General features: G+C 47.3%; 1 protein-coding gene across 2 annotated transcripts in view; it reads right to left on the bottom strand.

Annotated features, from left to right (window-relative positions):
• Positions 1 to 22,593, bottom strand: part of SMARCAD1 (SWI/SNF-related, matrix-associated actin-dependent regulator of chromatin, subfamily a, containing DEAD/H box 1) — a 337,899-nt gene that overhangs the window by 198,636 nt on the left and 116,670 nt on the right. For both annotated transcript variants that reach the window (XM_063917359.1, XM_063917366.1), the window contains exons 4-5: positions 1,371 to 1,536; positions 827 to 893 (exon numbers count right to left, since the gene is read on the bottom strand). In XM_063917359.1, coding sequence (XP_063773429.1) covers positions 827 to 893; positions 1,371 to 1,536 — 233 coding nt within the window. The remainder of the gene's footprint in view (positions 1 to 826; positions 894 to 1,370; positions 1,537 to 22,593) is intronic.

Here is a 22,593-nt window from a genome sequence, read left to right as displayed (position 1 = left end):
GGCTGACTGCAGCTTGGAGAACCACTGGACAATGCAGCTTAAATAGAATACAATGGTGCAGAGGGTAGAGAGGCAGATTTGTATGGGTACCAAGTCAAATAGTTCCTAGCTATACAGGGGAATAACACATCCATCACTATTTGGTTACAGTGCAGGTGGGGGTGCGGATGCCTTAGCTTGGATCCCGAGCTGACCCAATTTTTGGTATTTTATATCAGATTTTAGCTATACTGTATATCTTGAAACGAAACTACCTAAAGATGTGGTTCCAAAACTCAGTCCTCAAGGCACCCTAACAAGTCCAGGTTTTAAGGATATCCGAAGCAGAGCACAGATGGTAAACCAAATTGATTGAGATACAAATGCAGTTAACTGTGCCCAAGCTTGGTTATTCTTTAGACCTGGACCGTTAGGTGGTCTATAGGACAGTTTATGAACCTCTGGCCTAAACCATTTCAGAGCAAGACATACTGGTTACCATAGTTCATACACATGATCATTTCACAAAAAGTATAGATAATTGCCATATACAGTATTTATACTATGTGATAACATTTACACACATAATAAAGTCAAATTTTATTTTTTCACAAAGTACCATTTTTAAGAAAGAAAAAAAATGCATGATTGCACAAGACTAATGCGATCCATCTTTTCATACCACATAAGCCTTGAAATATAGGGCAACAGACCATTCTGTTAGATGGCATATAAACACTTCCAAATGATACAGAAGTTACTTCAAGATCATAGTATACACTGAAGAGTCAATGTGACTTGCCAGTCTTTTTATCAAAATAATAAAAATATAAATAAAAAAATATACCTTTATCATCAAAGCGAACTACACCAGCAGCTACAGCAGCCTCCAAAGTACTTGTGGATTCAATCAGCTGAAATAATAGAGGTAAATAATTTTATGACAAATTACAGAGAATTTCCTGTTACAATAATACTTCCACCTCTAAATATAGAAAGCAGTACCCAATCTATACCATTACCCATGTTGTGTGTTTTCAATTAATCTCAGCTTAATGTTTAGATAAGGGAAACACACACACACACACACTATATATATATTATATATATATATATTTATTTATATATATATATATATAGAGAGATAGATAGATAGCTAGATATAGATATATATATATATATATATAGATAGATATATATATATATATATATAGATAGATAGATAGATATATAGATATATAGATATATAGATATATAGATATATATATCTATAGATATATATGGTTTTATTGTACAGATACTACAGATGAAAGTCTAGCCCTCCACAGATCATAGGTTACCACTGCGTAGCAGTGTAGGACTACTTAGCGTGTGTTTGGAAGGCACATTACTTGTAATAGCTCTTCATTGGTCCTTTGAGGGAAAATTTCTTTAAGTTTCAGAAGTTTTTCATCTTTGGTTTCATTCTGCGGATGAGGTACTTTTGTTGCAGTAGTCTTTCTTGCTGGAGGGTATTCATCCTCAGAATCATCAGTGGGAGATTCAGAAAGACCATTCCTTAAAGAAAAGCACAACACAACACTTCAAAGAAACTAGTATGTTATGGGGACCGTTGCTACTTATTATTCATAGCACAATACATTTGGATTGAAAACTGAAATATAGGCAAAAAAGTGAAATAAACATAAGCAGTACAGAACAGTCGCATAATGAAAACATAATTTCACATCTGGTGTGGTTTACTTAATATTAATACTAGTAAAAAGAATGTCAACAGGTATAGGTATGGAACAGATAATTCAGCGGCCGACACCCTGCCAGCTCTGATCACTTGTATTCACAGAAAGTGAACACAAAAAGGTGTACTGAATGTCCACCAAGACCGCAGGTATAAGTGGTCGTGTACAATCACAACTGGCATTTTCCCAGCGGGTAACTAACAGACACAAATATGTAAATAAACTGAAGCGCTTAAAGGAAACACCAAACTATATAAACCTTACAAATGTATCCTATATGCAGTTATTCACCATCAGATCAGTCTCTAACCTACCAGACAGACAGGGATAACTAATATAGCAAAAAAAATTTCAAGGAATCAAGGAAGGGCATCAAAAGTACCAAAAAATGTATTTCTAATCCGACCCATAGCGCTCCTTGGGATTCCCCAAGCAACTTGACATCCCTTCTTAATCTCAGAGACCAAGCAATTAGTTGGTTCCCACAGAGCACCAGACTGTAAAACGTATGCAAATAGTCAATCCCCCAAGACTAGCTAAGAGCAATGTACTGCAATATTTATTTTAGGGAAAATGGATAGGGAGTAGCACTGTACAATACCAGCCACGTTAACATTTAACACTATGTTCAAATTTGAACCTTACAGTAAAACATGTGACCTAAGTTACCTTCCTCACAAGTACTTGCAGCATCACCAGCCATTCACTGAGAGTTCCAAACAGCATCTCTAGAAACTTCAGTTCATTTTTACACGGCAGGATCATAAAAATAAGAATTTACTCACCGGTAATTCTATTTCTCGTAGTCCGTAGTGGATGCTGGGAACTCCGTAAGGACCATGGGGAATAGACGGGCTCCGCAGGAGACTGGGCACTCTAAAAGAAAGTTTAGGTACTATCTGGTGTGCACTGGCTCCTCCCTCTATGCCCCTCCTCCAGACCTCAGTTAGGGAAACTGTGCCCGGAAGAGCTGACACAACAAGGAAAGGATTTGGAATCCAGGGTAAGACTCATACCAGCCACACCAATCACACTGTACAACTTGTGATAACCATACCCAGTTAACAGTATGAACAACAACTGAGCCTCATTTAACGGATGGCTCATAACAATAACTACATACATGTATTGCAGAGAGTCCGCACTTGGGACGGGCGCCCAGCATCCACTACGGACTACGAGAAATAGAATTACCGGTGAGTAAATTCTTATTTTCTCTGACGTCCTAGTGGATGCTGGGAACTCCTTAAGGACCATGGGGATTATACCAAAGCTCCCAAACGGGCGGGAGAGTGCGGATGACTCGCAGCACCGTGTGAGCAAACTCAAGGTCCTCCTCAGCTAGGGTATCAAACTTGTAGAATTAAGCAAACGTGTTTGAACCCGACCAAGTAGCAGCTCGGCAAAGCTGTAAAGCCGAGACCCCTCGGGCAGCCGCCCAAGAAGAGCCCACCTTCCTTGTGGAATGGGCTTTCACTGATTTAGGATGCGGCAGTCCAGCCGCAGAATGCCTGCTGAATCGTGCAACAGATCCAGCGAGCAATAGTTTGCTTTGAAGCAGGAGCACCCAGCTTGTTGGGTGCATGCAGGATAAATAGCGAGTCAGTTTTCCTGACTCCAGCCGTCCTGGAAACATAAATTTTCAAAGCCCGGACTACGTCCAGCAACTTGGAATCCTCCAAGTCCCGAGTAGCCGCAGGCACCACAATAGGTTGGTTCAAATGAAACGCTGATACCACCTTTGGGAGAAATTGGGGACGAGTCCTCAATTCCGCCCTGTCCATATGGAAGATCAGATATGGGCTTTTACATGACAAAGCCGCCAATTCTGACACACGCCTAGCCGAAGCTAAGGCCAACAGCATGACCACCTTCCACGTGAGATACTTTAGCTCCACGGTTTTAAGTGGCTCAAACCAGTGTGATTTCAGGAAATCCAACACAACGTTAAGATCCCAAGGTGCCACTGGAGGCACAAAAGGGGGCTGAATATGCAGCACTCCCTTAACAAACGTCTGAACTTCAGGCAGTGAAGCCAGTTCTTTTTGAAAGAAAATAGATAGGGCCGAAATCTGGACCTTTATAGATCCTAATTTTAAGCCCATAGACACTCCTGACTGTAGGAAGTGCAGGAATCGACCCAGCTGGAATTCCTCTGTAGGGGCCTTCCCAGCCTCACACCAAGCTTTCACCTATTTTCGCTATATACAGTGAAAAAGTCTTGCTGTCACGTCTTTCCTAGCCTTTATCAGCGTAGGAATAACTGCATCCGGAATGCCCTTTTCCGCTATGATCCGGCGTTCAACCGCCATGCCGTCAAATGCAGCCGCGGTAAGTCTTGGAACAGACAGGGCCCCTGTTGCAACATGTCCTGTCTGAGAGGCAGAAGCCCTGAGTCCTCTGAGAGCATTTCTTGCAGCTCCGGGTACAGAATCCTTCTTGGCCAATTCGGAGCAAAGAATATTGTTCTCACTCCTCCTTTTATTACAATTCTCAGCCCGTGGGTATGAGAGGAAGAGGAGGGAATACATAGACCGACTGGAACACCCACGGTGTTACTAGTGCGACCACAGCTATCACCTGAGGGTCCCTTGACCCGGCGTAAAACCTTTTTTAGCTTTTTATTGAGGTGGGTCGTCATCTAGTCCACCTGTGGCAGTTCCCATCAATTTGCAAACTGCGTGAAGACCTCCTGATGAAGTCCCCACTTTCCCGGGTGGAGGTCGTGCCTGCTGAGGAAGTCTGCTTCCCAGTTGTCCACTCCCGGAATGAACACTGCTGACAGTGTGCTTACTTGATTCTCCGCCCAGCGAAGAGTTCTGGTGGCTTCTACCCTCGCCACCCTGCTCCTTGTGCCGCCTTGGCGGTTTACATGAACCCCTGCGGTCTGACTGGATCAGAACCGGTTGGTCGCGAAGCAGGATCTCCGCTTGACTTAGGGCGTTGTATATGGCCCTTAGTTCCAGGATATTGATGTGAAGGCAAGTCTGTTGACTTGACCACAGACCTTGGAAATTTCTTCCCTGTGTAACTGCCCCCCACCCTCGGAGGCTTGCATCCGTGGTCACCAGGATCCAGTCCTGAATGCCGAATCTGCGGCCCTCGAGAAGGTGAGCACTCTGCAGCCACCACAGGAGAGACACCCTGGCCCTGGGGGATAGGGTGATTAACCGATGCATCTGAAGAGGTGATCCGGACCACTTGTCCAGTAAGTCCCATTGGAAGGTCCTCGCATGGAACCTGCCTAAGGGTATGGCCTCGTATGATGCCACCATCCTTCCCAGGACTCGAGTGCAGTGATGCACTGACACCTGTTTTGGTTTTAATAGATTCCTGACCAGTGTCATGAGCTCCTGAGCTCTCTCTATCGGGAGATAAACCCTTTTCTGGTCTGTGTCTAGGATCGTGCCTAGGAGAGGCAGATGAGCTGTAGGAACCAACTGCGACTTTGGAATATATAGAATCCAGCCGTGTCGCCGTTACACTTCCAGAGAAAGTGATACGCTGTTCAGCAACTGCTCTCTTGATCTCGCTTGTATGAGGAGATCGTCCAAGTACGTGATAATAGTGACACCTTGCTTCCGCAGGAGCACAATCATGTCAGCCATTACCTTGGTTATGACAATCCCGTACCGCAATTCTGAGGTACGCCTAATGAGGTGGATAAATGGTGACATGAAAGTATGCATCCCGTATGACCCGATTCACGATAAAGTCTCCCTCTTTTTAGGCTTGCCCTGACCGCTCTTAGCGATTCCATCTTGAACTTGAACCTTCTCAGGTATATGTTCAGGGATTTTTAATTCAATATGGGTCTGACCGAACCGTCTGGTTTCGGGATTACAACATGGTCGAATAATAACACCCTCTTGTTGAAGGAGGGGACCCTTGACCACCACCTGTTAAAGATACAATTTGTGAATTGCAGTTAACACTGGCTCCCTCTCTTGGGGGAAAGTCCGCAGGGCCGTCGGTGAGGGGGCATCTTCTCACAGTCCAGCTTGTATCCCTGAGACACAATATCTATTGCCCACGGACCTAACAGGGAGTGAACCCACTTGTGGCTTAACTTACGAAGTCGTGTCCCCACCGGGCCTAGCTCCGCCTGTGGAGCCCCAGCGGCATAGGTGGATTTTTATAGGGGCCGGGGAGGACTTCTGTTCCTGGGAACTAGCTGTGTTGATCCCGGCTCTGACAAGAAAGGACGCACCTCAGACTTTGTTTCTTTATTCGAAAGGCTGCATTTAATAATGTCGTGCTTTCTTAGGCTGTGTAGGAATATAAGGCAAACTAGCAGAATTACCAGCTATAGCTGTGGAGACCAGGCCCGAGAACCCTTCTCCACACAATCCTCAGCCTTCCATATGCCTCTTAAGTCGGCATCATCTGTCCAATGCATATTCTACAGGACACGTCAAGCAGAGATCAACATAGCTTTGACTCTAGGACCCAGTATACTCATGTCTCTTTGGGCATGCTTTATAACTATATATCTATCACTTAAGACAGCATCTTTAATATATTTACTAGGGTCTCAATCTCTGCTGATAAGGTACCTGTCCACGCTGCCCACAGCGCTATAAACCCATGCCGACACAATCGCCGGTCTGGGTAGTATACTAGAATGTGCACGCTATCTGCAGGATCCCTGAGAATAGCAAGTGCTACCGTCTGTGCAAACAGGACACCCTAGGGGAAGATTCTCAACACATCCTGGCCCTAGTGGGGAAAGGATACAGCCTGAGAATTCTCTTGTGGGAAGCTGCCGTCTCTTGTCTGGAGATTCCCGCTCTTTTTCCTCATGAGAGGAGGGAAATTTACCTCAGCATTCTTCCCCTTAAACATGTGTACTCTCGTGTCAGGGACAGATGAGTCATCAGTGATATGCAAATCATCTATTATTTCAATAATCATATATTGAATACCTTCTACCCATCTTGGCTGTAACTTTGCATTATCATAGTCGACAGTGGAGTTAAACTCCATGTCGATACCAGTGTTTGTCATTTTGGATAGTGAGCATTGTGAGACTCTGAAGGTCTCTGTGACATAGGGACAGACATGGGTAGATTTCCTGTCTGTTCCCTAACCATTTGTGCAATAAATTCAGCTTAGCACTTACACATATCCAAACAGGTGTCGGCGTTGTCGACGGAGACACCCTCTCACACACATATCCGCTCTATCACCTCCTTAGAGGAGCCTTTTACCTCAGACATGTCGACACACGCGTACCGACACCACACACACAGGGGATGCTCTATTTGAGGACAGTTCCCCCACAAGGCCCTTTGGAGAGACAGAGAGAGAGTATGCCAGCACACACCCCAGCGCTATATAACCCAGGGATTACACTACGACTCAGTGTTTACCCAGTAGCTGCTGTATATACAATTTTTTGCGCCTAAATTTATGTGCCCCCCCCCCCCCTCTCTTTTCACCCTTTGTGTACCAGAATACTGCAGGGGAGAGCCTGGGGAGCTTCCTTCCAGTGGAGCTGTGAAGAGAAAATGGCGCTGGTGTGCTGAGGAAGAAGGCCCCGCCTCCTCAGCGGCGGGCTTCTGTCCTGTTTCTGACTAAAAATGGCGGGGGTTTTACACATATACAGTCACAGACTGTATTATGTGTATTTTTATGCCAAAGGTATTTTTATTGCTGCCCAGGGCGCCCCCCCCCCCCCCCCAGCGCCCTGCACCCTACAGTGACCGGAGTGTGTGGTGTGCTGTGGGAGCAATGGCGCACAGCTGCGGTGCTGTGCGCTACCTTAATGAAGACATGAGTTTTCTGCCGCCGATTTCATCGCTTCTCTTCTGTCTTCTGGCTCTGCAAGGGGGACGGCGGCGCGGCTCCGGGAACGGACGATCGAGGTCAGGCCCTGTGTTCGAACCCTCTGGAGCTAATGGTGTCCAGTAGCCTAAGAAGCACAAGCTAGCTGCAAGCAGGTAGGTTTTGCTTCTCTCCCCTCAGTCCCACGTAGCAGTGAGTCTGTTGCCAGCAGATCTCACTGAAAATAAAAAACCTAACAAATACTTTCTTTCTAGCAAGCTCAGGAGAGCCCACTAGGAGCACCCAGCTCTGGCCGGGCACAGATTCTAACTGAGGTCTGGAGGAGGGGCATAGAGGGAGGAGCCAGTGCACACCAGATAGTACCTAATCTTTCTTTTAGAGTGCCCAGTCTCCTGCGGAGCCCGTCTATTCCCCATGGTCCTTACGGAGTTCCCAGCATCCACTAGGACGTCAGAGAAATTGCTATACTGTAAGGTCACTACATATATATATATATATATATATATATATATATATATATAGCAAAAGAGGGCTGAGGGATATGTAGCGACCAATGGCGTCTACAATAAGGTAAGATACCAAATTGATATTATAAAATAAACATAATTTATTAACAATGTTATCACATTACTGCATAATTTTGGAAAAATGGACAAAACATACATACACAATAAATGTTTTCTGCTGCGGGGTACACGGCTCCACAAGGATAGACATTGGGGTGTAGAGTAGGATCTTGATCCGAGGCACCAACAGGCTCAAAAGCTTTGACTGTTCCCAGAATGCATAGCCCCGCCTCCCTGCACAGGAGCTCAGTTTTGTATTTGGTGCTGCAGATAGCAGGCACATAACAGAGGGGCTGCTCCAGGCAGCCCTAAGAAGAGCTTTTTGTGAAGAAAAAGCAAAGACTACGAGGGCAGCAGCAGTGTGTAAATGTCAGGAGACATTCACTGCTGCAGCTCTATCTCTCCCCAGCGACGCTGTACACTCCCGTGCCCTGGTTGCCGGGTAACTACAGCAGGAGGCTCCGGTTTTCTTCCAGTTAGACACACACGGCCAGGGCTCTCCGGGATCGCGTGGCCGCGCTTCAGGTGGTGGTAAGTGGGTCCCGTTCGCGGGACCCACGATGTATCGCTTCCGGCGCGGCCGGTGGGAGGCGGGCCACGCGCGCTGGCGGTGGACATTGTGGCATACAGGCGACCCCACTAGGCCACCAGGGCAAGGGTACAGGCCAGGTTTTCTCTCATAAACATTTATATTGGCCAGCAGTACCAGGTGGTTAAGCCAGCAGAGGGGATAAGGCTTAGACCTGTAGCCCCTCCCCCAGCCCCAGGGCGCCATTTACAGTAAATGTTCCCGCCCTGGAGCTGCAAATCTGTCTCTCCCTCACTCCCAGTCAGTGTTTGGGCGCCATTTCTCTCAGCTACACTGTTCCTGGGACTGCTTGGGCAAATCCTCCTCTGTAAAGCCGCCTGACAGTCAGGGCTGTGACTTTACAAGACACTTAAGTATTCTACATGTCATTTAGACAGTGATAGTTAAGAAAAAGTGCATTTAGTCAGGGTTCTCTGGTACAAGTGCCCTGTGATATACATAGTTTGTTTTTTTTTTTTTACTGTGCAGTGCTATATATATTGACTACATAGCTATATATAAGCTAGTCCAGTGCAGTATTATTGTTTGTAATAACCTCTGCATTGTACAACTGTGACTATATGTGTGTGCATTAGCTTGCTGGGTGAATTTCATTTCGTGTCTCTCACTCAACTTGCTATCCCTATATTCTATAACCTGAGGGGGCTTTGTGCGTCAGGTTTATAATACTGTAATATGGGATATTCACAAGATATACTCTAATTGTATTTTTCTCTGTGATTTTAGTCAACATATCTCTCCTGTATCCCTGCTTGTGCTGACTACACTGCGCAGGGGTTTGGGCAAGAGGTATTGTGCTGCTGACACTTGTACTGTGTTACCTGATATTGCAAGTTATATCATGGGTGCTTCTGAGGGTAACGGTTCTGGGGCTGAACACACTACCGGTGTTGCTGACGCCACAGATCCCTATGAGGATAATATAGCAGCTGAGGGCTCTGGTTCTGGGGGCTCTTTGCACCCCAGTGGGACTGTGGCAACGGGGGTCCATAATGACCCGCCGTGGGCTACTTTCTCCACACTTCTGAATACGCTAGTTACTAAACTAACGCCCCCTATGGGACCTCCTATGCCGGTTCAACCGTATATGGCCCCCGCGGCTAACCCGTCGTGGGCATGGAAACTTGTCTGCTCAATTGAACCAGTCTGACTACTAAAAAGTCTGACCCTCGCTTGCCTAAGACCAAGGGGTCCTCTAAGCGAGCTCTTACCTCTTCACAATCCACTGCTGTCACTGACACCTCGTCTGATGAAGATGGTGCTTACACTCACTCCACAGATTCTGACACAGATACTGCTGATGGGGAGGGTAGTTCACAAGTGGATGTTCCTGATCTTTTGGAGGCTATTAAGTTGATTCTACAGATTACGGATGATCCCGAGCCATCCGTTCTTCCTAAAAAACCAGATAGGTTCAAGCGTCAGAAGGTGGTTAAACAAGTTTTACCTCATTCTGATCACCTGGTGGATATACGTCAGGAATCCTGGGAAAATCCAGGGAAGAAGTTTGTGCCTCACAAGAAGATGCTGGCTCGCTATCCCCTCGCGCCAGAGCTGTCAAAAAATTGGGAGACGCCCCCTCTAGTGGACTCGCATGTGGCAAGAATGGTGGTTTCCTCAGCTCTACCTGTCACTACTGTCACGTCTCTGAAAGAGCCTACGGATAAACATGTGGAGGGTTGTCTGAAAGCGATTTACACCCTCACGGGTGCTGCGCAAAGGCCCACTATTGCAGCAACATGGGCTGCAGAAGCTATTGAAGCGTTGGCCCTAGAGTTGGAAGCTGAAATCTCTTCTGACCATGCTAGACAGTGCTCGTCATATATTGTCACAGCTTCTCACTATATTAAAGAGGCGGCTTCTGATGCCGGTGTTCTAGCAGCCAAGGCTTCTACTACATCAGTCCTGGCCCGCCGGATATTGTGGCTGAGATCCTGGCCCGTGGATCTGGATTCTAGAAAAACCCTGGAGGTACTCCCTTTACAAAAGGGAGATATTCTATTTGGGGAGGACTTAAATAAGATAGTGGCTGATTTGTCTACTGCCAAAACTGCCTGCTTACCAAGTACCGCTCCTTCTGTGCCGAAGGCTAAAAGTACGTCCTTTCGTCTTTCAGGTAAAGCAAAAGGTCAGGCGTACCACAAAGAGGCCCGCACTTCCAAACCTGGTAAGCCGTAGCCCAAAAGAGCCTGGGCTGCCCGTCAGCCAGCTTCCATGACTGATAAGCCTGCCGCATGACGGGGCGGGCCTCCCCCTGGGGGACCCCAGGGTGGGGGGACAGCTTCTAGGGTATACCCAGGAATGGTTGAAGATCACTTCAGATGCCTGGGTACGGGAAGTCGTCACTCGAGGTTACGCCATAGCCTTCAAAAACGTCCCCCTCGTCAATTTTGCCTGACAGACGTCCCTTCGGATCAAGTGAAGGCAAAGACTCTACATTCGGTGGTACAGACCCTCCTGGACACAGGAGTGGTAGTACAGGTGCCTCTTGCTCAGAGGGGCCAGGGGTACTATTCTCCGCTGTGTCTAGTCCCGAAACCGAATGGGTCCTCCCGGCCCATTCTCAACCTCAAGGCATTGAACAAGTTTGTGAGAATCTCCAAATTACGTATGGAAACCCTTTGCTCTATTGTTCTGGCCTTGGAACCTGGGGATTATATGGTCTCCCTGGATATACAGGATGCTTACCTGCATATTCCTATAGCAGCGTCGCATCAGCAATACCTGAGGTTTGCGGTTGGCAACCTCCATTACCAGTTTCGGGTGTTACCTTTTGGTTTAACCACAGCTCCGCGAGTCTTCACCAAAGTTATGGCGGTGATGACGGAGGAACTCCGCCGTCAAGGGGTCAGGATCCTACCGTATCTGGACGACTTGTTGATCCTGGCAAATTCCCCAGAAATTCTCCTATGTCACTTGGATCTGACTGTCCGGTTTCTGCAAGCCCACGGGTGGCTCATCAACTGGAAGAAATCCTCCCTGGTCCCTGCTCAGAGCATGGTGCACCTGGGAGCGCTATTGGACACTCACAACCAGCGGTTGTTCTTGTCTCAGGAGAAAGTCCTGAAGCTTCAGGACAGGATTCGTTGCTTCCTCTCTCGTCCGCAAGTGTCGATACATTCGGCAATGCAGGTGCTGGGCCTCATGGTGTCAGCATTCGACATGGTGGAGTATGCTCAATTCCATTCTCGCCCCCTCCAGAGGCTGATTCTGGTCAAATGGGACGGCCTGCGTCAACGGATCAGGTCTCACATGATCTCATTGACTCCGGAGGTCCATCTGTCGCTGTACTAGTGGCTCCAGGACCAAAGATTGTGCAGAGGCTGTCCCTTCTGGATATCCGACTGGGTCCTGTTGACGACGGATGCCAGTCTAAGGGGTTGGGGCGCGGTGTTGGAACAACACTCCCTTCAGGGTCGGTGGACCAAGGAGGAGTCTCTCCTCCCGATCAACATTCTGGAATTGCGGGCAGTCTTCAACTCTTTGAACCTGGCCCAGCATTTAATACAGAACTGTCCTGTTCAAGTACAGTCGGACAACGCCACAAAAGTGGCTTACATATATCATCAAAGTGGCACTCGCAGCCGCTTGGCAATGAAGGAAATCTCATGGATTCTTCAATGGGCGGAACGCCATCTACCGGCCATATCGGCAATATTCATTCCGGGAGTCCTGAATTGGGAAGCGGACTTTCTTAGTCATCAGGGTGTACACGCCGGAGAGTGGGGCCTCCATCCAGAAGTGTTTCAACTCATAGTGGAAAGGAGGGGCCTTCCAGGCGTGGATCTGATGGCATCTCAACACAATCACAAGGTTCCGGTCTTCGGAGCAAGGACAAAGGATCCTCAAGCAGCATTCGTGGATGCGCTGGCGGTGCCATGGAGGTTTCGGCTGCCGTACATGTTCCTTCTGGTGTCACTCCTGCCCAGGGTAATTCGGAAGTTCAAGCAAGAAGGAGGAATCCTGCTTCTCATAGCTCCAGCGTGGCCCAGACGGCATTGATTCTCAGACCTGCAAGGCCTATCGTCAGAGCGTCCGATTCTACTTCCACAACGCCCAGATCTCCTCGCTCAGGGCCCCTGTGTCTATCAGGACCTGGCCCGACTGTCTTTGACGGCGTGGCTCTTGAAGCTTCCGTCTTGAGGGCTAAAGGTTTTTCTGAGGCGGTCATTAAAACTATGTTGCGGGCCCGGAAACCGGCTTCTGCTCGGATTTACCATAGGGTCTGGCATTCTTACTTTGTTTGGTGCGCATCTAACAATTATGACGCTTCCTAGTTTAGTACAGCCAAACTTTTGGCTTTTCTTCAGCAGGGCCTAGACTTAGGCCTGCGTCTGGCCTCCCTCAAGGTTCATATTTCTGCCATGTCGGTGTGGTTTCTGAGAAAAATTGCGACCTTGCCTGATGTTCATACCTTTACTCAGGGTGTGTTGCGTATCCAACCTTCCTATGTCCCGCCTGTGGCTCCTTGGGACTTGTCGGTGGTGTTGGAGGCGTTGCAAGAGTTCCCATTTGAACCTCTGGGCTCAGCTGACCTTAAGTGGCTTTCCCTTAAGGTGGTGTTTTTGCTGGCTATTGCCTCCGCTAGAAGAGTGTCGGATTTGGGTGCCTTGTCCTGTAGTTCCCCATATCTGATTTTTCACCGTGACCGGGCGGTTCTTCGAACTCGTCCCAGATATTTACCTAAGGTGGTATTTTCATTCCACCTTAACCAGGAGATTGTGGTACGGGCCCTGGTCTCTCCTGACTTGTCTCCCAAAGAGCGGTCTTTGTATGTGGTACGGGCTCTCCGTATCTATGTGAAGAGAACTGCTTCTATTAGGAAATATGATTCTCTCTTTGTTCTGTTTGGTTTTCACAAATGTGGCTGGCCTGCTCACAGCAGACTTTGGCCAGATGGATTAGAATGGCAATTGCACATGCTTATGTGAAGGCTGGTCTGTCAGCTCCTGCTCACATTATGGCCCATTCTACTCGGTCTGTTGGACCTTCTTGGGCGGCCCGCCGTGGTGCGACCCTTGAACAATTGTGCATGGAGGCTACGTGGTCCTCAGTGAACACGTTCATAAGGTTCTATGCCTTCGATACTGCCGCTTCCCAGGATGCTTCCTTTGGACGCCGGGTTCTTGTGCCCCTTCCATAAGGAACTGCTTTAGGACATCCCCAATATCTATCCTTGTGGAGCCCAGTGTACACCGCAGCAGAAAACGAGTTTTATGGTAAGAACTTACCTTTGTTAAAACTCTTTCTGCGAGGTACACTGGGCTCCACAAGGCGCCCACCCTGACACACTTAGCTTCTTTGGGTTGGTATGGCATTAGCCGCTGACACTTCTCCTGTTGTGAGAATGTGGTGTTTGTGGCTACTAACTGTTGTTGTCTCTTTTCCTGCTACTGCATTGGGCTGGTTAACTAAAAACAGAGCTCCTGTGCAGGGAGGCGGGGTTATAGAGGAGGCGGCGCTATGCATCTTGGGAACAGTCAAAGCTTTTGAGCCTGTTGGTGCCTCGGATCAAGATCCTACTCTACACCCCGATGTCTATCCTTGTGGAGCCCAGTGTACCTCGCAGAAAGTTTTAACAAAGGTAAGTTCTTACCATAAAACTCGTTTTTTTAAAAAGGATAAAATTCAATAAATATACTGAAAGAGGTTAAATCTTATCTGGATATGAGGTCAGTACAGGTCTCCCAACGCGTTTCGTCATATGGACTCATATATATATATATATATATATATATATATATATATATATATATAAGACGTGGAAAAAGAGGCGGCACTCAGTCTTCTTACAAGCAAATTGGTAGGTCAGTTTATTACCGACATGTTTCGGGGATAACCCCCATATCCTCAGGGCTTCGTTGTTGAAGCCCTGAGGACGGGGGTAATCCCCGAAACATGTCGGTAATAAACTGACCTACTAATTTGCTTGTAAGTAGACTGAGTGCTGCCTCTTTTTCCACGTCTTATCTTGAGTATATACCTCTGGGAAGGGCACCGCAGCACTTATTCATCTAAAAGGAGTGCCGGGACCTTTGCTACGTTATTATATATATATATATATATATATATATATATATGTATATTGTGTAATGATCTGGCACTCACTGATAATGGTGGCAATTTGATCCGGTGCCCTTACTTGTCCTCCATGAGCAGGAAGATGTAGATAGAGATAGCGTGGTACGGCACTCAGACGCTGGAGGATAAATTGGATTGGAGCCCTGGGTAGCTGTCAGCTACCCAGGGCTCCAATCCAATTTATCCTCCAGCGTCTGGGTGCCGTACCACGCTATCTCTCTCTATATATATATATATATATATATATATCTATATATATATATATCTATATATATATATATATCTATATATATCTATATATATATATATATCTATATATATATATATATATATATATATATATATATATATATATATATAAAAACATCCAACAAGGAACGGCACTCAGAGACAAAACGTTTGAAAAAAGTTATATTCCAGATGGTCAACGTTTCGAGGAGTAAATCCCCGTCGTCAGGACAAATATACAGCAGAATAACACTGTTTTCAAACGTTTGGTCTCTGAGTGCCGTTCCTTGTTGGATGTTTGCATATGCTTCGTTCTGGCACCTGAGCATCAGTGACTTTGATATTGGAGTGCCGGCTGCTGCTGGATTTATATATATATATATATATATATATATATGTATATATACATACATACATACATACATACATACACACACACATATATATATATATAAATAATATACACACATACACAATTCAACCAATAGCATCAGAAGAACCGATTATTTTCCTAGTATTTGAGAGCAGACAACTGAGTGCCCCATGTTTTGTGAAAAAGTGACTTCAAGAAAACGGCACAGCTTAATAATACATAAAAAACAACCTATGGATTTATTTCCTTTTTGGAGGGGGGAGCTGAATGAAATCCATATCAATTCAGCAACATAGCCTCCGCAGACGCTGATCGAAGGCATTTTGTGATAAACATCTTCACTCATATTTCCCTCTACAGTAAGTGAAGACTGTCTACTGAAATAAGCATGGCTGGACACTGCCGGGATGACCGATGGCACCTGAAATGAATTCTCCCGTGATATACTAGAGCAGGGGTGGGGAACCTTTTTTCTACGAAGGGCCATTTGGATATTTATAAAATCCTTCGGGGGACCATACAAAAATAAGATTTTACTCACCGGTAAATCTATTTCTCGTAGTCCGTAGTGGATGCTGGGACTCCGTAAGGACCATGGGGAATAGCGGCTCCGCAGGAGACTGGGCACAACTAAAGAAAGCTTTAGGACTACCCGGTGTGCACTGGCTCCTCCCACCATGACCCCCCTTCCCCCCAGACCCTAGCTAGGATACTGTGCCCGGAAGAGCTGACACGATAAGGAAGGATTTCGAATCCCGGGTAAGACTCATACCAGCCACACCAATCACACCGTATAACTCGTGATAGTATACCCAGTTAACAGTATGAAATATAACTGAGCCTCTCAACAGATGGCTCAACAATAACCCTTTAGTTAGGCAATAACTATATACAAGTATTGCAGACAATCCGCACTTGGGATGGGCGCCCAGCATCCACTACGGACTACGAGAAATAGATTTACCGGTGAGTAAAATCTTATTTTCTCTGACGTCCTAAGTGGATGCTGGGACTCCGTAAGGACCATGGGGATTATACCAAAGCTCCCAAACAGGCGGGAGAGTGCGGATGACTCTGCAGCACCGAATGAGCAAACTCTAGGTCCTCCTCAGCCAGGGTATCAAACTTGTAGACTCTTGCAAAAGTGTTTGAACCCGACCAAGTAACAGCTCGGCAAAATTGTAAAGCCGAGACCCCTCGGGCAGCCGCCCAAGAAGAGCCCCTTTCCTCGTGGAATGGGCTTTTACAGATTTAGAGTGAGGCAGTCCAGCCGCAGAATGTGCAAGTTGAATCGTGCTACAGATCCAGCGAGCAATAGTCTGCTTAGAAGCAGGAGCACCCAGCTTGTTGGGTGCATATAGGATAAATAGCGAGTCAGTTTTCCTGACTCCAGCCGCCTGGAAACATATTTTTCAGGGCCCTGACTACGTCCAGTAACTTGGAATCCTCCAAGTCCCAAGTAGCCGCAGGCACCACAATAGGTTGGTTCACATGAAACACTGATACCACCTTAGGAAGGAATTGGGAACGAGTCCTCAATTCCGCCCTATCCATATAAAAAAATCAGATAAGGGCTTTTGCATGATAAAGCCACCAATTCTGATACACGCCTGGCCGACGCCAAGGCCAACAGCATGACCACTTTCCACGTGAGGTATTTTAGCTCCATGGATTTAAGTGGCTCAACCCAATGCGACTTCAGGAAATCCAACACCACGTTGAGATCCCACGGTGCCACTGGAGGCACAAACGGGGGCTGACTATGCAGCACTCCCTTAACAAAAGTCTGAACTTCAGGCAGTGAAGCCAGTTCTATTTTGGAAGAAAATCGATAGAGCCGAAATCTGGACCTTAATGGAACCCAATTTTAGGACCATAGTCACCCCTGACTGTAGGAAGTGCAGAAATCGACCTAGCTGAAATTCCTCCGTTGGGGCCTTCCTGGCCTCACAGCACGCAACATATTTCCGCCATATGCGGTGATAATGATTTGCGCTCACTTCTTTCCTAGCTTTAATTAGCGTAGGGATAACTTCCCTTCGGAATGCCCTTTTCCTTCAGGATCCGGCGTTCAACCGCCCTGCCGTCAAACGCAGCCGCGGTACGTCTTGGAACAGACAGGCCCCCTGCTGCAGCAGGTCCTGTCTGAGCGGCAGAGGCCATGGGTCCTCTGAGATCATTTCTTGGAGTTCTGGGTACCAAGCTCTTCTTGGCCAATCCGGTACAATGAGTATAGTTCTTACTCCTCTCCTTCTTATTATTCTCAGTACCCTGGGTATGAGAGGCAGAGAAGGGAACACATACACCGACTGGTACACCCACGGTGTTACCAGATCGTCCACAGCTATCGCCTGAGGGTCCCTTGACCTGGCGCAATATCTTTTTAGCTTTTTGTTGAGGCGGGACGCCATCATGTCCACCTGTGGCCTTTCCCAACGGTGTACAATCATTTGGAAGACTTCTGGATGAAGTCCCCACTCTCCCGGGTGGAGGTCGTGTCTGCTGAGAAAGTCTGCTTCCCAGTTGTCCACTCCGGGAATGAACACTGCTGACAGTGCTAACACATGATTTTCCGCCCATCGGAGAATCCTTGTGGCTTCTGCCATCGCCATCCTGCTTCTTGTGCCGCCCTGTCGGTTTACATGAGCGACCGCCGTGATGTTGTCTGACTAGATCAGCACCGGCCGGTGTTGAAGCAGGGGTCTAGCCTGACTTAGGACATTGTAAATGGCCCTTAGTTCCAGAATATTTATGTGTAGGGAAGTCTCCTGACGTTTCCATAGTCCTTGGAAGTTTCTTCCCTGTGTGACTGCCCCCCAGCCTCGAAGGCTGGCATCCGTGGTCACCAGGACCCAGTCCTGTATGCCGAATCTGCGGCCCCCTAGAAGATGAGCACTCTGCAGCCACCACAACAGCGACACCCTGGCCCTTGGAGACAGGGTTATCCGCCGATGCATCTGAAGATGCGACCCGGACCACTTGTCCAACAGATCCCACTGGAAGATCCTTGCATGGGACCTGGCGAATGGAATTTCTTCGTAAGAAGCTACCATCTTTCCCCAGGGCTCGCGTGCATTGATGCACCGACACCTGTATTTGTATTAGGAGGTCTCTGTCTAGAGACGACAACTCCTAGGACTTCTCCTCCGGGAGAAACCCTTTTTATCCTGTTCTGTGTCCAGAACCATACCCAGGAACAGTAGACGCGTCGTAGGAACCAGCTGCGACTTTGTAATATTCAGAATCCAGCCGTGCTGTTGTAGCACTTCCCGAGATAGTGCTACTTCGACGAACAACTGCTCCCTGGACCTCGCCTTTATAAGGAGATCGTCCAAGCACGGGATAATTATTTCGGCCATTACCTTGGTAAATACCCTCGGTGCCGGGGACAGACCAACGGCAATGTCTGGAATTAGTAATGACCATCCTGTAGCACAATTTTGAGGTACTCCTGGTGAAGAGGGTAAATAGGGACATGCAGGTAAGCATCCTTGATGTCCAGTGATACCATGAAATTCTCCAGGCTTGCAATAATCGCCCTGAGCGATTCCATTTTGAACTTGAACCTTCGTATATAAGTGTTCAAGGATTTCAATTTTAGAATGGGTCTCACCGAACCGTCTGGTTTCGGTACCACAACATTTTGGAATAGTAACCCCGGCCTTGTTGAAGGAGGGGTACCTTGATTTCACCTGCTGGAAGTACAGCTTGTGAATTGCCGCCAGTACTACCTCCCTTTCTCCGAGGGCAGCAGACAAGGCTGATGTGAGGTAACGGCGAGGGGGAGTCGCCTCGAACTCCAGCCTGTATCCCTGTGATACTACTTGCAGAACCTAGGGATCCACCTGTGGGCAAGCCCACTGGTCCCTGAAGTTCCCGAGACGCGCCCCTACCGCACCTGTCTCCACCTGTGGAGCCCCAGCGTCATACGGTGGACTCAGAGGAAGCGGGGGAAGATTTTTGATCCTGGGAACTGGGTGTCTGGTGCAGCTTTTTCCTTCTTCCCTTGTCTCTGTGCAGAAAGGAAGCGCCTTTGACCCGTTTGCTTTTCTGAAGCCGAAAGGACTGTACCTGAAAATACGGTGCTTTCTTAGGCTGTGAGGAAACCTGAGGTAAAAATTTTTCTTCCCAGCTGTTGCTGTGGATACGAGGTCCCAGAGACCAACCCCAAACAATTCCTCACCCTTATAAGGCAGAATCTCCATGTGCCTTTTAAAGGCAGGATCACCTGTCCACTGCCGGGTCTCTAATACCCTCCTGGCAGAATGGACATTGCATTAATTCTGGATGCCAGCCGGCAAATATCCCTCTGTGCATCCTTCATATATAAGACGACGTCTTTAATATGCTCTATGTTAGCAAAATATTATCCCTGTCTAGGGTATTAATATTATCTGACAGGGTATCAGACCAAGCTGCAGCAGCACTATTTATGCTGAGGCAAATGCAGGTCTCAATATAGTACCTGAGTGTGTATATACAGACTTCAGGATAGTCTCCTGCTTTTTATCAGCAGGCTCCTTTAAAGTGGCCGTATCCCAAGACGGCAGTGCCACCTTTTTTGACAAACGTGTGAGCGCCTTATCCACCCTAGGGGATATCTCGCAACGTGACCTATCCTCTGGCGGGAAAGGGTACGCCAGCAGTAACTTTTTAGAAATTACCATTTTCTTATCGGGAGAACCCACGCTCTTTACACACTTCATTCACTCATCTGATGGGGGAACAAAACACTGGCTGCTTTTTCTCCCCACACATAAAACCCCTTTTATGTGGTACTTGGGTTCATGTCAGAAATGTGTAACACATTTTTCATTGCCGTGATCATGCAACGGATGTTCCTAGTGGATTGTGTATATGTCTCAACCTCGTCGACACTGGAGTCAGACTCCGTGTCGACATCTGTGTCTCCCATCTGAGGTAACGGGCGTTTTTTGAGCCCCTGATGGCCTTTGAGACGCCTGGGCAAGCGCGGGCTGAGAAGCCGGCTGTCCCACAGCTGTTACGTCATCCAGCCTTTTATGTAAGGAGTTGACATTGTCGGTTAATACCTTCCACCTATCCATCCACTCTGGTGTCGGCCCCACAGGGGGCGACATCCCATTTATCGGCCTCTGCTCCGCCTCCACGTAACCTTCCTCATCCAACATGTCGACACAGCCGTACCGACACACCGCACACACACAGGGAATGCTCTGAGGACAGGACCCCACAAAGTCCTTTGGGGAGACAGAGAGAGAGTATGCCAGCACACACCAGAGCGCTATATAATGCAGGGATTAACACTATAACTGAGTGATTTTTCCCCCAATAGCTGCTTGTATACACATATTGCGCCTAAATTTAGTGCCCCCCCCCCCCCCCTCTCTTTTTAACCCTTTGAGCCTGAAAACTACAGGGGGGAGCCTGGGGAGCTGTCTTCCAGCTGCACTGTGAAGAAAAAATGGCGCCAGTGTGCTGAGGGAGATAGCCCCGCCCCTTTTTCGGCTGACTTTTCTCCCGCTTTTTTTTATGGATTCTGGCAGGGGTAATTTATCACATATATAGCCCTGGGACTATATATTGTGATGGTTTGCCAACCAAGGTGTATTATATTGCCCTCAGGGCGCCCCCCCCCAGCGCCCTGCACCCATCAGTGACCGGAGTGTGAGGTGTGCATGAGGAGCAATGGCGCACAGCTGCAGTGCTGTGCGCTACCTTGTTGAAGACTGAAGTCTTCTGCCGCCAATTTTCCGGAACACTTCTTGCTTCTGGCTCTGTAACGGGGCCGGCGGCGCGGCTCCGGGACCGAACATCGAGGTCGGGTCCTGTGGTCGATCCCTCTGGAGCTAATGGTGTCCAGTAGCCTAAGAAGCCCAAGCTACCACCAGTTAGGTAGGTTCGCTTCTTTTCCACTTAGTCCCTCGCTGCAGTGAGTCTGTTGCCAGCAGATCTCACTGTAAAATAAAAAACCTAAAATATACTTTCTTTCTAGGAGCTCAGGAGAGCCCCTAGTGTGCATCCAGCTCAGCCGGGCACAAGATTCTAACTGGGGTCTGGGGGGGGGGGGGGTCATGGTTGAAGGAGCCAGTGCACACCAGGTAGTCCTAAAGCTTTCTTTAGTTGTGCCCAGTCTCCTGCGGAGCCGCTATTCCCCATGGTCCTTACGGAGTCCCAGCATCCACTTAGGACGTCAGAGAAACTTATAAACTTAAAAACTTGCCTGCCCCCAGTAGTTATGCCCCCAGTCACTTGTCATGCCCTATTAGATATGCCCCACTAGATATGCCAATTAGATATGCCCCCTAGTAGCGCCGCTTACACACACACACACACATCAGAAGAAAAAAAAACAAAACACAATACTCACCAGCCCTGCTCCTGCTTCCGGACCGTTGCCCTCCGCCTGGCCGCCCGCTCCTCAGAACTATCGGTTCGGTGAGCCTGTCCGGGCCGGATCAAGTGGCTCTGCGGGCCTTATACGGCCCGCGGGCCTGAGGTTCCCCACCGCTGCACTAGAGTACAGTCAAATTAACTGCACAAAAAGTTTAAGGCAGCCGATTTCAGCGCAATGAAACACCAATGGAAGCAAATAGTCCTTTTCCATGGACTATATAAGACTAACTGTATTCCAAGACTGTACAATGACTTTGCTTTCTGGTACTTTACATCACTAAATATATACGTATTTGGAATATAGACCCAACAAGTCTCCTATGTTTATTAAGAAGAAGAAAAGAGAAAAAAAAGTGTAATACGATACGATGATGCTGCTGCACATCAGAGGGAAAGATGTCATTTTGAATGTGGTGCGGAACATTACTTCTGTCATCATATGACGATCGTGTAGTGTACACGGGCATGATATATCATTACATCATATTGGACAGGCGCAGGAACACCAGATTGTTTTAGAGTGTACCCAGCTTTATATTTCAAAAACAAAACTGACCCTATTTAATAAGATCTCATGCCGACCCCACACTACAGTGGCTGCAGTATTAAATAAAAATATAAAAGAAGTTTACTGTGGGCAATTAGAATGATGAACTCTAATTATAAAAATGACCGCTGCTTAAAGTCTTCTCTAGAATTAGATTATACCTTTAGATAACCACTGTATCAGCTATTGTGATGAAGGGTTGCAGCAAATCATTGTTATGTAGTTCTTTCAATTAACAGGATTTAAATTTGTGCACTTCAATTAAAAAAAAAAATGGAGAAATGATTGACCAGATTAACCACTTTTAAGAGCACCAATAAAGAATGCAT

The sequence above is a fragment of the Pseudophryne corroboree genome, chromosome 1 (assembly GCF_028390025.1).
Source record: "Pseudophryne corroboree isolate aPseCor3 chromosome 1, aPseCor3.hap2, whole genome shotgun sequence".
NCBI classification, from domain to species: Eukaryota; Metazoa; Chordata; class Amphibia; order Anura; family Myobatrachidae; genus Pseudophryne; species Pseudophryne corroboree.
Note: the sequence above shows the minus strand (reverse complement) of the source record. Positions and strands in the feature narration are given on the sequence as shown.